General features: G+C 44.1%; 1 protein-coding gene across 1 annotated transcript in view; it reads right to left on the bottom strand.

The window, feature by feature from the left end:
* RABEPK (Rab9 effector protein with kelch motifs) overlaps nt 1-18,522 on the bottom strand; it is a 188,536-nt gene that overhangs the window by 109,328 nt on the left and 60,686 nt on the right. The window contains exon 4 of the mRNA XM_018570994.1: nt 8,731-8,883. Coding sequence (XP_018426496.1) covers nt 8,731-8,883 — 153 coding nt within the window. The remainder of the gene's footprint in view (nt 1-8,730; nt 8,884-18,522) is intronic.

The following is an 18,522-nucleotide window of genomic DNA, read 5'->3' as shown; positions in this document are numbered from 1 at the left end:
ATGCCTCCAATATTGTAAAACTAGAGAACATCCGTGTGGACTTGGATTTGTGCCTCACTGACAGATCGGAGCATTCTCCAGACCGCACAAAGCAACGGTTTTACTCTAAGGGCAACAAACTGGATTCCATACCGGCCAACTGGCTTCGCACCTTTGATACTACTGCAACCCCGATTTCTCTGCGCACCAGATTTAATACTCGCACCAGTGATCCGGTCAAGATTTTAGCCGAATTTCACCACCATTTAGCCAAACTCTACTGCGCACCATCCCTGCAAACCATTTATGCTTTTCTTTGACAGCTCTCTCTTCCAAGTATTCCCCGCACAGGCTTTGACCTTTTGTACTTCAGTAATTTTGGATTCTAACAAGCTATTAAGTCTTTTAAACTTATAAAGCTGCTTGGCCCGGATGGTTTTACAGCCTTATCCTACAAGCAGCTCTCCTCCGCTACCACTTAGCCTCTATGTTCAATGGGTTCCTGAGAGATGACTCTCTGTCGCCACAAATGTTAAATGCCAATATTGTGATGTTGCCTAAACCTGAACTCCTGTGCGAATTATCGCCCCATATCCCTGATAAATTTGGATGTCAAAATTCTCCCCATTTATCGCTTCCTAATCTCTTTAAAGTTGCCAGACTTTGCACTAATTTTGGATTTGCAGATAGATCAATCCAAGTCACAAGCCCTGAATATGTCAGGATTTCTATTTTAGCCATGCCTCTGCACTTCCTGTTTGCCAGATTATTGTGCTCCTGCCAATATTATGCTCCCTGCTCCTTCTGTGTTAAAATCCTCTCATACTGCTACCCGTGTACCGACCTTTGGCTGCTGATTCACCGACTACCTTCATAGTCTTCTGCTTCATACCCGATACCATTGGCTACTGACCAGCCGGCGGTTCGGGAGGAGAGCTCGGTCTATTTCGACAGCTGACTCCTCCCGCCGACCCGGCCTCCACACCGCTCTTCTGATTGGTCACAGCCGAACGGGGCGGTGCAGGAGGAGAGCCCAGCCTCGTGTGACATGCAGGACGCACTGCTCGGCCTCCTCTGACAGATTATCTCCTCCCTGCTGGACGCTGCGCTGGGTCAGAGGGGACACAGAGCAGCGCCAAGCGGGGAGGAGCGAAACTATGGATGCACCGCAATTTCGGCCAAAAGATGGCACTTTCAGCATGTTGCTAAAAGTGCAATTTTTGGTCGATATGTTTCGGTACATCCCTACTTAAAATGCCTTAAAAGTTTTACAGTTCCTTTTCATTAGAAAACAACAGTCTGAGTAGAAAATCCTATCCCGTTGCAGCTTGCTGGAGAAAAGGACTCTTGCTCTCTATGTGGAATCAGTTGCGTTCTCAGAGGTCCAACGTGCACCTTGCTGAGCCAGACATATAGCTCTTCAATCATCAAAGCTCGCACTCACTGCTATTAAGAGAGATCTAGCTTGGACTGATGATGGAAATGTATCGGAACTTTGAAAGGAAACCACTGCTTCCACACAGAAAGCAAATCTTTCTATACAACAGTGGTTCTCAACCTCTATATGGTGTGCTCCTGTCCATTCATAAACCATGGAGATAGTATCAGTTACTATGTCCACAATCACGAATGAACAGAAAGTGATGTACAGCACTTACTATTCATTCATAATTAGGGACACAGTAAGCATACTATGTCCTTAGTAAATCACAAACACTCAGCAATCAGCTGAGCGTTTGTATACCGCTCTGCACCCTGACTTGCCTGTCACAGGAGGCCGAGCCGGCTGTGCAGGGAGGAGAGCTCACCCTCCTGTGACACGGTCTGTGCAGGGCTGACAACACTCTCCTCCCTGCACCGCTGGCTCGGCCTCCTGTGACAGATGATAGCCGTCTCCTCCCTTTACCACTCTCTATCCTGATTTGCTTGTCACAGGAGACCAAGCTGGGCGGGGGGAGAGATTGGCCTTCTGTGATAATGCTGACAGCGCTCTCCTCCCCGCCCAGCTTCCTGAAAGTTTCTCTCCTCTCCACAGGGCACCGTTCTGTTTACCCACTGATCCTCTCGGCCTGTGCAGACACAGGCAGGGGAAGCAGCGGGGATCAGAGGGGACACAGAGCAGCACCCAGTGGGGCGGAGACAAACTAGAGATGCACCGCATTTTCGGCAAACAAATTTGTACTTTTGCCATTTTGCCCAAAGTACCATTTTCGGCGGCCAAAATTTCGGTGCATCCATAGTTGTTACAATAAATATTGTATGGAAAAAAGTATTTGCTAAATAAAGAGAATTAAAAAATGTTTTTCAGCAGAAAACACACACATAGGATACATATGGGTATTGTGAATGGGTCGTTAGTCTTTGTCTTCAGACCTTACAGCACTGGGAAATGGCTGGATTAATAGGAATATCTGATTTTTTTTTATCTTCTACATGGATTTTGCCCTTTTCTGAGATACAGGTCAAATAAAAACTTGCCAATTCTGAGGTATTCAGATATTTACAAATAGCTCAGTTTTATTTAATGTTAAATTGACATCCGAATTAAAGTTTGAACAAAAATGTCTGAAAGATCCGCAGGGTAGAGGAAGTCTCTCTGCTGTAAACAAAGCTAGTAGGGTTTTGTCCTGTATTAAGAAGGGGATGTATTGCAGGGACAAGTCTATAATTTTGCCACTTTATAGATCATTGGTTCGACCTCATCTGGAGTATGCTGTCCAGTTTTGGTCACCAGTACTAAGGAAAGATGTCCCTGAGCTGGAAAGAGTCCAGCGGAGGGCAACCAAACTAATTAGGGGTATGGAGGACCAGAGCTATGAGACGAGGCTACTAAATTTAAACATGTTCACATTGGAGGTGAGGAGATTAAGGGGGACATGATTTCCATGTACAATATGTTCAATGGTGGCAGCAACATTAGCGACAAACTATTTAAAATTAACTCCATTACAAAAACTAGAGGCCACCACCTAAAATTGGTGGGGAAAAAATTCCAGCACAAGGGGTGAAGGGGGTTCTTCACAGTTAGAGCAGTTAGGGTCTGGAACTCACCCCCACAGGCAGTGATTTCAGCTAAGAATGTGGAATTGTTCAAGAAACTTTTGGACGATTTCCTAAGGGACCGTAATATACAGGGGTACAAGTACTCCTAAGAATGAGATCCTATAGGTTGGACTTGATGGACTAATGTCTCAAACTATGTAACTATATATAAATCTCTGATGGAGGGCATAAATACACGCTTTCCGCAATATGGGTTAACCTAGAAGGAGGAACTAGGAAGACAATTAGAAGAGAGAGAGATTGGCGCCAGATTTGGGACACACTAGCCCATTGTTCAATTAATCGCTTGGCAATGGCTTGTAAACTGCAGGAGCGCAACTTTAAGCTGCTTACCAGATGGTACTTTACTCCGGTGCGATTACACCACATGTTCCCCTCGATGACGCAGACTTGCTGGAGGTGCCTTAACGCTGAGGGTACCTACCTACATATGTGGTGGTCCTGCCCCCTGGTTAAGGGATTTTGGGGTGTCGTACTAGATATTTATGACAAAGCTCACGCTACGACCACACCAAATACCCCTGCTTTGACCCTACTAACACTGATTCCCACTTCAATCTCGAAAGCAAAGAAGTCTACCTTGCGGTTCTTCCTATTTGCAGCCAGACAGGTTATGGCGGCACATTGGAAGTCCACCCAAGTGCCTTCTTTAACGATGTGGTTGACTTGCATAAATGATACTATGCGTATGGAAGAAATGGTGGCTATAGATGCAGACCGTAACGAATCCTTCCGAAACTTATGGTTACCATGGATATGCTTTCAAGACTCAGCTGCTTTTCCTGCCTTGTTGACCTCAGCACCATAGCCAGGACTTGTTTTATCACTGTGTTCTGTTAGCATCGTATGTTGTAGACCAGGCAATGTCTCAGGAATCTACTTGAGGTTTCTACCTGCCCTCACGGGCAAACTGATCGTTCTCGTACCCCCCCACTATCTGTATTTGTATTGTGTTGTCCTTGTTTTGTCTTGTCTTGCGTCTATTGGTCTGTCTCCCCCCCCCCTCCCCTCTACGTATATTGAGGTATACAGAGCCGTACAGCACTGCTCAGTCGCGGATGATCATATGCTCTATGTCGCCATAAGCTCATCATTGGTTTCTATATCCGGAAGACATCCCCCCTGTAAGGAGACATTTGATTGAACTGGGTCCTGTGGACCAACTTACCTGTATACATGTATACCCTTTGAATATATGCTATGTCTGCTGGGATTTATTGTTCCTCTATAACTGGTGGTATTCTGCAGTGTGCCGCTGTATTATTCAGCGGCACACTGCAGAATACCAGCAGCTATAGAGGAACAACAAATCCCAGCAACAATACATTAAACAGCCTGTAAAATGAAATATTGCTGGGATTTGTTGTTCCTCTATAGCTGGTGGTATTCTGCATTGTGCCGCTATATAATGTATTACTGCTGGAATTTGTTGTTCCTCTATAGCTGGTGGTATTCTGCATTGTGCCACTGTATAATGTATTATTGCTGGGATTTGTTGTTCCTCTATAGCTGTTGGTATTCTGCATTGTGCCGCTGTATAATGTATTATTGCTGGGATTTCTAGTCTTCTATAGCTGGTGCCATTCTGCATTGATTGCTGTATAATTTTACACTTTCCATTTCACTATATTGCACACAATTTTTTTTTTTTTTACTTCTAGCTGCAAAAAAACGCATTATAAAAAATGTCACAGGCAGAGGGTGCTGACAAAGTGACCGTTGAAAAAAGTGTGTAAACCAAGTCCTCAAAAGGCATGGGAGCGTTTTACGCTAAATACTATAAAGAAGGTTGTTGCCTACAAAATTTCCAAACAGGAGCTTGTGTGGCACCGAAGCACCCCAGTGATGCTTGACCACATGAAAAGGAAACACGTTGGCTTTGCAGAGGAGAACGAAACATCATCATGACAGTAAGTTCAAATGATACACTGACTGAGTTGCACAGAAGTAGCTTTTTTCTGCATACTATCATTATTTTTTTTTATTTCATAAAGAAACAACGCAGAGTTTGTGCATCGAAGTACCGTGTGCACTCCAAAACAAGCAGCAGTGATAACAGATTCGATTCTGCAAATGATAGTCGCCGACATGCGGCCAATTTCCATGGTTGAAGATCACAGATTTAAAAACCTGATCAGTGTACTAAACCCTGGATATATGATTCCCTCAAGGACTAATTTCACCAAACTAGTGGAGAGGAGGTACCAGGAGGCAGTTCAAAAAGTAAAGGATGCCACAATTCTGCTAATGAAAGCAGAATTGCATTGACTGCGGACATATGGACAAGTATAGCGACCGAGGCTTACCTTGGCATTATATGCCACTACATAGCAGACCACTGGAAGATTACTTCTATTTGCCTCACTACCATGCCTCTGGAAGACAGGCATACAGCGACAAACATTGCAGAATGGTTGAAGGAGGTGGCTGCAAAATTTTCAGCTCAAAAAATAATTGCCATTGTGCATGACAACGGTGCAAATATTGTGGCTCCTGCGAACATTCTGAAAGAACAGCATGGGTGGAGCAGTATCCGCTGCACTGGCCATACGTTGCAGCCGGTGATCGGTGCTGCATTAAAGAATTCCATAATTGAGAGAGCTGTTAGTGCTGCAAGAGGACTAGTAGAACATTTAAAAAAAAAGTGAATTAGCTAGCAGCAAGTTGAACGAGAAGCAAAAGCAATGAGCACAAGCTACCTCAAGATGTAAGCACAAGGTGGAATAGTACTTACCAGATGGTGGAGAGACTCATTGAACAACGGTGGCCGGTAACAGCAACTTTGTCTGATCCATCAGTTACTCTAAGGGGCAAGCACTACCTGGACTTAAAAGCAGACCACTGGAGTATTCTCAAAGAACTCTCAAATGCTCTCCAGCCCTTTGAGTCTGCTACCGTATTGATGAGTGGCCAAGACTATATCACTTTGTCTTCCGTGCCTGATCCACTGAGGGTGCTTCTTTCAAGTCACATGCGCTGAAGAGCTTCCAAGCCACTGCAGCAGCCCAGCTTCAAAGCAGATGGAAGGGAATCCTTTCTGAACAGAACCCAAATACCGTAATTCTTGCTTCTGCCCTGGACCCAAGATTCAGAAGACTGAAATATTTAACGCTAGACCAAATTTTTGCTGTACATTCAACAGTGCTGGCAGAGGTGCTTGCAAAAAGATGGGGGAGCAGCAAACAACCACTTCACCGGCAAGAGTTGCTAAGCCCTCAACATCTGTAGCATCACTCCTTGAGTCTGGGGGCAGCAGTGAAGAGGAGACTAAAGAGGGGCAAGAGGAGGATGAGGATATTCATGGTCAAATTAAAAATGAAGTCCAGACTTATTTTGCAGAGAGACCCCTTGCCAAGGAAGGAAACCCTTTGAATTGGTGGAAGGCTAACAAAGAGAAATATCCTACTTTGGCAAAAGTTGCGAAAACCTACTTGTGTATCCCAGCCACCTCCACACCATCAAAGCGCCTCTTCTCTGCTGCAGGCAAAATAACATGTAAAAAGAGAGCCAGCCTAAGCCCCCAGAATGTGGACATGCCAACATTTTTACATTCCAATACAAAGTTTTTGGAATAGTGACAGTCCACTTTTTTCATAATGTGTATTGTTTTCTTGTTCCGATTTAAAAAAAAGTGTAGTTGTGTAGTTCACTCTAAAAAGTTTGGTTTTTATTCTGCACCTGCAGTTTGTAATACTCAGTTTGTTCACAAAAGTGACAATAAACTCAGGAGTTAAATCTTATAAATGCATTCAAGTCCCTTAAAGTGACATTAAAGGCAAAAAAATTTTTCCCTCCCCCCAATGTAAATGTTAGCACTTACCTTAAATGTCTCTTTTTCTGATCTTCCTCTTCTTTCCCCATGTTTTCATCTGTCCCTCCAGCGGTGTGACGTCACTCCGATCCAGCGCTGACTGCTCTGTCTCTCCGATCCAGCGGTGTCTGCAGGCGGGTGCACGCGTCCATAGACTTACCTTGCGTCTCTGCTCGTCTCCCGGCCAATCGGAACTGCGCATGCGCCCGCCCCAAGATCCTTTGCGGCCGCACAAGCAGTTCCTGATTCTCGCCGCGGGAACGAGCGGCGATAACGAGGTAAGTTTAAAAGGATTTTAAGCGTTTTTTTTTTTTACACTTCTTGCCTATATCTACTGCATGCTAGCAGTAGATATAGGCAAAAAACCCGGAGGGTTTAGAACCCCTTTAACTATTAACAAAAATGTATCTCATTTGTGTATCACTTGGCAATGGATCCTCCAATCATCTCTGAATTGGTGCCAACACTGTCCTTCCTTCTGGAGGGTGGCTACTTTTGTTCCCCATGGTCCCTGTGTGTGTTGTAAAGTGGTCACTGCTCCAAGCTTGCTCCCGTGATAAGACTACAATCTCAATACAAACTAGAATTCCATCACTTAAATTAAAGCCATTTTTTTAATTTTTTATATCCGACTAGTCGACCTTAATACCGTATATACTCGAGTATAAGCCGTCCCGAATATAAGCCGAGGTACCTACTTTTACCCAAAAAAACTGGGAAAAAGTTAAAAAAATGGGCTGAAAATCTCGGCTTATACTCTAGTATATAGGGTAAATCGGCTAACTAATCGATTTTGAAAATATTTGTTAGCTGCAGCCCTAAATTGCCCTAAAATCCAGCTTTTTTGGATGGGGTGTACCAGATAATAGAGAGAGTCATGGGAAGAAGGTTAAAGAAAGACCCATGGGAAGCCTTGTTAAATTTAAAGCCAGAATGCTGTACGCAATTTAATTGATAACATTCATCTTTACAGCAGCTAAACAAACAATAGTTAGAACTTGGAAGTCAGAGATATCAGTTGTTCAACAAGTTAAACAAAAAAATTACATGGTATTTGATAAACAAGAAAATTACTGCAATACTAAAGGACTCAATTTTAAAACTTAGAAAGGTCTGGCAACCTTGGATTCAATATTATATGCCTCCGGATTCTGATATATATTTTGGGGATATAGATCTATAAGAACTGCGGTTGCTAGTGACAGAAAGGAGGGAGAGGAAAGAAGTCTCTAAAGAGAGAAAAACAGAAAGGTTTTTTTTTTTCTTACTTTGTGTATTTTTGTGTGAAAGGTATGATGGGAACGAGGGATGAATGTAAGATAAATGTTGATGTGCAATGAGTACAGTCGATATTTTACCGTAATTGCGTTTGTAAATGTGATATATGGTTGCAATGGGAATTTAAAGAAAGATCCCAGAATGCTTGTAATGTTTTTTGCTATATAATTTTAATTTTTTTAATTTTTTTTATGCTTTATTCATTTATAAAGAATTTGAAAAAAAAAAGGTTTGGCAGAAAACACACACACACACACACACACGGGTATTGTGAATGGACTCTTAGTATTTCTGTCTTCAGACCTTACTGCACTGTGCCATCAAAAGAGTATACCATCATATTTTCTCTTTCATTTTTCAATCTACACTGAAAGAAAGCAAAATTATTTGTTGGCAAACGTTTTTCTTTGACCCCTTGGGATCACTAGGACCTATTTTATCGCTTTCAATCTGGATCTAATTTATGTGTAGATGATGTTGTTCATGACAAATCGACTGACATTTCTTTAATATATGTTTGATTTAAGGCATTCTATTTCTTCAGGTTCCTGTAATAAGTATACTTTTTCATACAAAGTGTCAATAAAAAGAATGCATACCTGGGTTTAATACTTGAACATTATTTTGATTTTCTGCCTGTTCAGCTCCTCCAAACACCCAAATGCTCCCTGGTTTTCCAGTCGAGATAAAGCTAGCATGTTCATAACGTGGCAACATACCCTCCCAGTTCGGGATATCCCATTCATAAGTATCTGAAAACAAGACCACGTGAGAAAAAATTATTGTAGGTCACATAGTGACACAAATCCCTCAGCTTTTCTTCTCCTTTAACACATCTACACAATGAACATTCTCCAAAGCCACATTTATTTATGTTTTAAAATAAAGTTTTACTATTTTAACCCCCTTAGAAAGTCTGCTGTGCTCGCTCCCGTTGCTATCAAGGTACCGTGTGCGGGTGTCCCCACACTGCATGCAGGTACCCACACAGGAGGACCAAATGCGTGACCACAAAAGACAAGGCGAATGAGTTTATATATAGTTTTAATATCCCAACCAAAAAAATATAAACAGAAACAAGTAAGAGTAACCAACTACATCTAAACCAAACCACATGCAAAAAGTAACAGGCAAGTAAACCCAGGGAGCAAAGCAAAACACCAGGGGAACTAAGGGACAAAAGGTCAGGGTACAACGAGGTAACAGGACTCAGGAACATAAGGAGGTCACAGCTCCGGACAACAGGCAGGGAACAGGGCTCCAGACAACAAGCAGGGAACAGGGCTCCGGACAACAAGCAGAGAACAGGGCTCCAGATTCATAGGAAATGGCAACAGGATAATGTGGCAATATCCAGACTGCAGGGAGGGATTAAATACCCTCCCTGGTGGTGATTAATCACTAACAGCTGGGAGACGGCCACAGGTGAGGACTGAACATGAAGGTTCCAGCACCACCCAGTGGTGGTCTGGTACCTGACATCTCCTGCCTGCCTGGAAACACCTGTAGGTGAGCGCAGGAACTGCGGGACCTGGTTCCTGTGCCACCTGGAGGTGCTATGGTCCCTGACAGTTGCTCTTCTCTCCCCTCACACTTCCTGTCACTTAGTAAGAGCCTTGCACGTTGATTCTGGTCACGTGCACATCTTTCTTTGGCTAAAACCCCCATGAAGCAGAGAGGAAGCACACAGCTGCCTCCTCCCCCCTCCCGCTCCTCATTATACACACTGACAATTTCACTGATTGTAATCTCCTCTGCAATGCTCTAAATTAGCAAAACTATTTACAATAGCTCTACAACAAACATCAAGTTAACAACAATCTACACAGAAAAACAGCTTTAGGAAACGCCCACACACGGCGCATGCGCAGGCTCCCGCTAAGATGGCGGCTTAGCGTGTGAGCCGAGCACCACGTCAGCCACGACACCCCGCTCCCAGCTTGCAGCAGTACCTGTGGCGGTATGAGAGGCCCCCTGGACCTGGCGTCCATCTAACAGCGTGGATGTCTCCGTGGGCGATCTGGAGCCAGACGCGGCGGTGATATTCTCGGGAGATATCGGGCGACTCCTCCCCCCGGCTTGCTGACGGCTTGTAGACGCGCCGGACGATGGTGCTCGATTAGAGAAAGGGGAAAGGTGAGGCTGTCCATGGGTCTCGACGCTACCAATCTAGGTAGACTTCATAGCACTAACTAAGGAAGTATTGGAGCAGTGCCTCCCTATGGGAACATGTCTCTCTGTCGTTACGAATCTCTTCACCTACCCCTATACATACTAAAGCTGCAGCATATATGAAGTACTGTCAGATGTTATGAGCCCACTTTCTTCCAGCTGAATTAAGATGCAGATGAAGTATATATGAACTAATGGCATTTATCTGGAATACACTATTGTATAGTGGAACTGCTAGTATGAACTGAAACTATTAATACTACAGGAAAATAATTACAGTGGCTTCAGTCTGATTAAAGACGTTATGCTGCTATTGAATTAATAGCAGTTATTGGTGGACTAAATGCTGGGTGACTTATAAATGTCATAGATCTCTGCTACCTGTTTGGTCACAGTATAGACCCTGTGGCTGACTTAGTGACTACTGGTTTAATCATCTTTGTGGGACCTATCTCTCTCCTTTGTAGTGGGGGGTTAATAAATACATCTACAGCATCTAATATATCTCGATGGCCGGGGGAAGACCCAAGAGGTCAAGAAAACAGACACAGAAGCAACGGCCTGAGATCCAGAAGTCCAAGATGGCTGCAGCATCATCTCCCTCTATACAGCAGAGGCAGTTGCAAGTCAGGCACAGTGATGTGGAGGACTCCTCTGATTCCATGCATCGGACCACACTGAGTACAGATTCCCCTGAACAAAAAATCACTCGCTTCTACTGTTTCTCTGATTGAACAAACAATAGAGGAGATATTGTCCAAACAGAGGGCTTTTCCAGTGGACTATAAATCTTCCTGTGCATTGAAGGGGGACAGGGCTTTAATGGACATGGCCGATGATCACCCCCTGATTACCAAACTGTCTGATATGTTAGACAAGGGGTTAGCACGTACCGCAAAACAAATTACAACAGACATTAAAGCGGATCTACAGGAATTGGGCATTCGGATCGATGCTATTGAGCAAAAAGTAGATGCTACGGTTACTCACATCAATAAAAATACAGCCTATATTCAAACGGTACAGGCTCAATTAGATGATGCCCTGGCTAAAATTGACGACCTTGAAAATCGGTCTCGGAGATGTAACTTCAGCATCAGAGGACTTCCAGAGTCAGATTATTCTTAAAAGACACACTTCCTGATTTAATCGATTTGTGCAAAACACAGCAGCTTTGCACACTGTTTCACAGAAAAAGTTTTTTAGAGCGTTGTTTCTTTAAGGACTGTTCCTTGTCCTGCAGGCCTTAGCTCACCTGCTTTACACAGCATGCAATCTCTGCTGTCTCACTCATAGAAAACATAGTTCTCATTAACTTATTTTGCAGATACTCCAAACTCTGCTCACGACCTGTAACAAGTACACTGTCCCTTTAAATGTCAGTTTTCTGCATTCAAAACGGCTTCTGCAAGAGATAGCGCTGTAGTGCCCGCATTCTCCACCACTTGTGACGTTGGGGAGGTTAGCACAAATGGCGAGCGCTTAAGGACCAGTCATGAAGCCGTTTTCACAGAACAAAGCACAGTCTTTTATTAATTCCAAAGGCAGAAAAAGGAAATCCAACATAAATAGCTTTCTTCAGAGTACATATCAGCTCACCCTTCACAGGTTATCCTGTTCAGTGTCTCAGGACCTGACGGTTTGCCTCAAAAGAATCTCTTCCTGGATATTCTGTGCCTTTGAGCATCTTTTGAATTCACCCACACACCTTTTGTGCCTGGCTCTCTCTGGCTCTCCAAGCCTTCCAGCCTCCAACACATACACAGCCTCCTGGCTTCACTCTGGCTTCTGGGTGGAGTCCGCCTGACTCCTGGACACAACCTGTCCCTCTTCCCAGCAGGAGCTAATTCCCCTGGCCAGCATCCTTTTCTTAATGGCTGTGGACACCTGTGCAATCATCGAGTGCTGGCCATTGCTAAAGCCTGGACCCAGGACTGGGGATCTCATCTTCCCTCCTGAATCACCTTGAAACCTCCCAGTTCCAGGATCCCAAGCATAGTCCTGACAAACCCTTGCTTCCTGACACGTCTCAGCCCATCTGGCTGAGAGTCCCAGGTCCCAATTCTACAGGGGGATCGCCACACAATACCACAACGCACATGAACTTTAATGGCATCCCAGTCTTAGTCTGTAGGGTTCAATATTGAGTTGGCCCACCATTTGCAGCTATAACTGCTTCAACTCTTCTGGGAAGGCTGCCCACGGGAATGTTTGACCATTCTTCCAGAAGCGCATTTGTGAGGTCAGGTACTGATGTTGGACGAGAAGGCCTGGCTCGCAGTCTCCACTCTAATTCATCCCAAAGGTGTTCTATCGGGTTGAGGTCAGGACTCTGTGAAAGCCAGTCAAATTCTTCCACCCCAAACTTGCTCATCCATATCTTTATGGACCTTGATTTGTGCACGGGTGTGCAGTCATGTTGGAACAGGAAGGGGCCATCCCCAAACTGTTCCCACAAAGTTGGGAACATGAAATTGTCCAAAATGTCTTGGTATGCTGATGCCTTAGGTAAGGGGCTAAGTAAGGAAGTAAGGGGCCAAGCCCAACCCCTGAAAAACAACCCCACACCATAATCTCCCCTCCACCAAACTTTACACTGGGCACAATGCAGTCAGACAAGCACCATTCTCCTGGCAACCGCCAAACCCAGACTCGTACATCGGATTGTCAGACAGAGAATTGTGATTCGTCACTCCAGAGAACACGTCTCCGCTTCTGTAGAGTCTAGTGGTGGCGTGCTTTACAACACTGCACCCAAAGTTTTGCATTGCACTTGGTGATGTAAGGCTTGGATGCAGCTGCTCGGCCACGGAAACCCATTCCATGAAGCTCTCTACGCACTATTGCTGTGCCAATCTGAAGGCCACAAAAAGTTTGAAGGTCTGTAGCTATTGACTCTGTAGACAGTTGGCGACTTCTGCACACTGTGCCCTTCAGAATGCGCTGACTGAGTTGCTGTTGTTCCCAGTTGCTTCCACTTTGTTATAATACTACTGTTGACCGTGGAATATTTAGTGACAACCTATCACGGTACCAGGCTTAAATTCTCTGAGCTCCTGAGAACGACCCATTCTTTCACAAATATTTGTAGAAGCAGTCTGCATGCCTAGGTGCTTGATTTTATACATCTGTGGCCATGGAGGTGATTGGAACACCTGACTCTCATGATTTGGAATGGTGTCCCAATACTTTTAGCAATATAGTGTATATATAATTGTTTGGGGGTCTAAGCTGTTTTCTAGCCAACAATTCAGGTATGATCATGTGTGTGCAAATATTAAGAAATTGCTCCAGACAGCAGGTGGTTAGGCGCCGCCAGCAAGGCAAATTTTCAGCTGGTGTCTCCCAAGAGGAGGGCATTTATTAACGTATTCATGCTGGTAAATGTTAAAACACCAATTGTGGATGGAAAGGGTTAAGTATTATAAGTATATATTGGAAATTTAGTTTTTGTTATTTTTTTTAATTTTGTGCATCTAAATGTTGATCCCTTTGGGGTGCTACTTTATTAGAAATAAGTCACAATAAGTTCCCTTTTTTACATGCAAAATATTTGCTGTAAATTCATTGAGGTGATTTTCTAAAAACTGGAGCAGGCAGCATCTGGAGCAGCTGTGCATGACAACCAATCAGCTTCCATTCATTCAATTTCATTTCAAAGCTTAACTGACCAAATTGAAGAGGGGAGCTGATTAGTTACTATGGGCAACTGCTCCAGATTCTGTCTGCTTCAGTTTTTATAAGTTTCCCCCATTATTCTTATTTTTTAACTGCAACTGAAAATTCAGATTAGATCAGCTAATAAGAGTCCAGGTGCTTCAAAACAAAAAGGTGTAAAAATCTTAGTTTGTTTTCTTTAGAAAGCAACCACAGCCAGAGTAGAAAAGTCTGTCCCCTACCGGCATGCTGTAGGAGCACAGGTGTGGCCACCATTGGAAGAATAGTCCCCAAAACATTGGTATCAGTGTGTCACATACCGCAGGACCGAGCCCCTTGCTCCAGGATCTGGATTCCAGTAGCAGGAAGCAAGTGAGATAAAACAGTCCAAATACAAAGTCCAGAGGGGTGAGACAAGCCGTAGTAAAGCAGTTCCGTGTTCAGGCAGGCGGCGTAGAATCAGTAGTCCAGAAAACAGTCCGAGGGTCAGGTAGCCGGGAGTCCAAAACTGGGGGTCGGAATGCAGAACAGGGGACGAAGACGCAGGAACAAACGCTGAGTCTCTGTGTAATGCCTCACTTCCCCGTTACAAGTATGAGGATCTCAACTGCGGAGTAAGGTCTCTATGTGGAGTGATCAGTCTTGCAGCTCAGTCTCCAATGCCCTATATTTGTAGAGTCTGAGAGGGAGCTGCTTCACATCATACCCCGTATCCCCGAGGGAGTATCAATAGGCAGACCACCTAGTAATCACAGATATATTTGACTATAAGCAATGTCAATGGGTACAGCACAACAGCAATCTCATGTAGAGTTAAGTATGATCAAGAGTAAATAGATACATATATGCAAGGTAGCATGCACACAGCACCACCTCTCTCTCACAGGATGTAAGCACAATTGAATGGTGTCAGCAGTTCATCAATAGAGCAGTAATGCAGGTGATTGCTATGTGAAGTATTTGTGGCACAAGTATGGTTTGTGTAAAGCAGTTCATCAATAGAGCAGTAATGCAGGTATTTGCTATGAGCAACAGCAGTATCAAGCAGGCTCACTGTTTAACAGGTATCTTGCAAGCATATATGGCATGTCAATCCGTTCACCACAGCACACTTGAATACCAGATGGGTCCAAGCCCATATACTTGCGGTTAGTGAAGTCTCCAGGGAAGGTGAGCCCTTGCAGGGGTTCCTGTTCACACTGGATAGGATCCGGATGGAAGTCAAGGAAGGACAACTGAATTGATCAGCGTCCTGCTACAACCAACAGTAGGACGCCGATCAATTAACGAGCAGCGGCTTTAAGCCGACTGCTTGAACAAATAGGGGCGGAGTCTCGAGGCGCGCCTGCGCAGTCCGCGGTTCCAGCCGGGAGGTGATAGGAGGCGGAGTTCCGAGGCGCTCCTGTGTCATGCCGCGAACGCGCTCGGCCCCGAGATGAGGGAATCCCTCGTCGCGCCTGCGCAGTGCGAGTCCGGAATCCCGAAGCGGTCCGCAACCCGGAATGTCAGTTACGCTCTGTGAGCAGGGCTTCAGAATAACCTAGCACTGAGCTAGTAGTATTGTGAGGTTTTAAAGCCCAAGACTGGAGGCAACGCTCCCCTGTTCCTGTGGAAACAGAGGGGGAGTTAGGGCGGTGCTCAATGTATTGCTGAAGGCTTGTGTTCCTTGGGAGGAAGCAAGTTTTGGCATGTTGCCAGTTGCTGTGTATGCTGGATACCTATTGGGTCTTATAGACGTCACAGCAGGGACATGGCCCCAACGCCGTGACTAGCGCAGCTCCTGAAACGCACGCACGATGACGCACAGAACCATGCTTTCGAGGCACAGCCACAGCAGAGAAACGCTGGGAACGTGTCTGTGGTCCCAGGAGATCTGGAGAGGGGTGTCTCCGCACGCTGCGGCTGCCAGGTGAGGGACACCTCCGTGCGCCATGATACAGTGGGACTTTGAACCCTACCCATTGGTGTCAGTGAAATAGTGGCCCCCAGGGGAGAACGGTCCATCAAATTGCTGGTGTCAATGGAATAGTGGGTCACAGGGAAGAAAGTCACCCCAAATCATTGGCGTCAGTGATAGTACTTAACTTACCATAGGAAAGGAGTAAGCACATTATGTCTTTTTGTTGTGTGCAGATCAATCTGCCCACAGAATAATTCCAGCCAGGATAATTTTATTCATATAAAGTAGTAGTAATAGTACCTTGGCTTTTACGGTGATGCAGCGGGGGAGGGGGGCCACCCAAGCATTCCACACAGACCTCAAACTTCCACACTCACAGACCTCAACAAAATCAGTACTGTACTGACACAAAAACGAACAAGTCTGCAGAGATGGAATCAGTACAATTTTACTGAGGTCGAAATAACGGTGTCTCAAACCAGCTTTGACAGAAAGAATATAGAAAATACTGTATAACGGCAGCGCCAAACAGGTGTGGTAATAAAACACATTAGGGTGAAATTATCATACTGAGCAGACAAAATCTGGAGCAGTTGTGCATGGCACTAGAAATAACTTGGTACTGATCCCAAAGGGAATCAGACCACAGTAGTTATAAAGGGTCGGAGTCGCCACTTCATTCAGTAAAAAAAGCACTTTGTTTTAAACAGTATTAAGTAATTGCACATGAGTAAAACCATATAAACACCACACCCCCACCCATCTATGGAACTAAAACAATGGTGTAGACAACGTTGTCCCACTCTCTCACATCACTCACTCATATGGACTGGCTGATAGAATTCATGATTTAATTGCCGGTGGAGCTCAAAGGAAAAAAGATATGTGGAGCCGGCGGATCGCTTATATGGGGTAACGATCGGTGCCCCCCCCCCATTTTTTAAAGTCCCCACCCATACATACACATGCGTCGGGGGCGCATACGTGCAAAAAAGACGATTGCGCCCATTACGCCGCACATGTTACATATGGCCGCGAACGTCGGACTGAGAGCAAAAATTCTAGGGCCATCAATCACTGATAACACTAAACTGATGAGCGGTAAAAGCTTTTAAAGTGTCGCCTATGGCCAATTTTAGGTATGGTAGTTTTCTGCGATTTCACGGGTGCGCGCAATTTTAAAGCTTGACATGTTTGGTGTCTATGAACCCGACGTGACCCCGACTTTTATATTTTACCAAAAAACTGGGTGATAATAAATGTTTCCTAACAATGTAAAAAAAAACTTTAAAAAAAAAAAAAATTTTCAATCATTTTTCCTAATTATAGTAAAAAATAAAAACCGCAGTGGTGATTAAATACCACCAAAAGAAAGCTCTATGTGTCCCCAAAAAATTGTATAAATTTCATTTCAGTACAGCGTTGCATGACAGAATAAATGTCAAAGTACAGCAGCGCTGAATACTGAAAAATGGCCTGGCCAGGAAGTGGGTCTAAACACCTGGTCTTCAAGCAGTTCATTTATATATGCAAAATTGAAAAAGAAAAAAAAGAGACAATGCACCTAATTTTAAGAATCAAGCCCAGGCAATGCTTAGTAATATAATAAGACAAATTACTAATATTTCATGCCTCAAAAAATAGTTTCCAGATTACTGGTAGTTTCAAATGTACAAATGTAAAGGTATATTGAACATGTACTATCACAGATTCACATTGGAGGCTTTCATCTTGCAGGATTGAATTTCCAAACGTGATTCAATTGAATAAAAACTCAATTTTATACATTTCATATTAGATTTTCAAATGCTTGTAATCTATCCCATATGATCCTCTAATGTATAAGATGCCAGTATCTTTCAAAAAGCCCCACAGGTCACAATGTCATAATTAGTGATGATATTTTATAGTCTCAGAATACATCTATACGCAACCATGATTTGAAACATAAAGCTCAATATATGGCACAAACACTACTCCCTGTTTTGAAGTGAGGAATTCAGTCTACTGCACGCCTACTCCATGTAAATAGCCGTAGGTGGATTTAAATCATACTGACATGTTTGATATCGCACATCATCAATATTGTGCACGTTGATCACTGCATAAATTCAGCAGTGTTTACATCTTATCATGATTGCGCTCTATATTTTAATGCATGATCCAATGTTCTTGTACATTAAAAACATGTCCAGCAACCCATGCCATATCAAGCACAACACTGCTCAGCCAGTTCATGAAGTGCATCAATTATAGTTCAACCAGTGCACAGATTGTAAGCCATTTGACATATCCAGCAACAAGTGCCATATTAGACAGCTAAAATCATGGCAACTCAATAGCAAATAGTTCATAAAATCCCATTAGTTATATCTCAATCTGTGGACAGGTAATTCATGATGTGCCATCACTTATCTGCATCAATGGTACTTATCCGATATAGAGACCCATGGGCTATGCATCCAGACCTCCTTGTGATCAGGGCAGCCTTCAGACATTTCGGGGCCCCTTACACGGCTTTAGGCCGGGCCCCCCCGCACCGCACTGCCCGGTCGCAACAACCACCTCATCCCCCCCTGCCACGCTGGGCCAGTCACACTGTTATTATTATACATATATACCGCAATGCTGTACAGAGAAGCTCCTCTGTACAGAGACTGAT

This window comes from Nanorana parkeri, unplaced genomic scaffold (genome assembly GCF_000935625.1).
Source record: "Nanorana parkeri isolate BGI_ZX_2015 unplaced genomic scaffold, ASM93562v1 scaffold1650, whole genome shotgun sequence".
Lineage (NCBI taxonomy): Eukaryota > Metazoa > Chordata > Amphibia > Anura > Dicroglossidae > Nanorana > Nanorana parkeri.
This window is presented reverse-complemented; position numbering and strand designations above follow the sequence as displayed.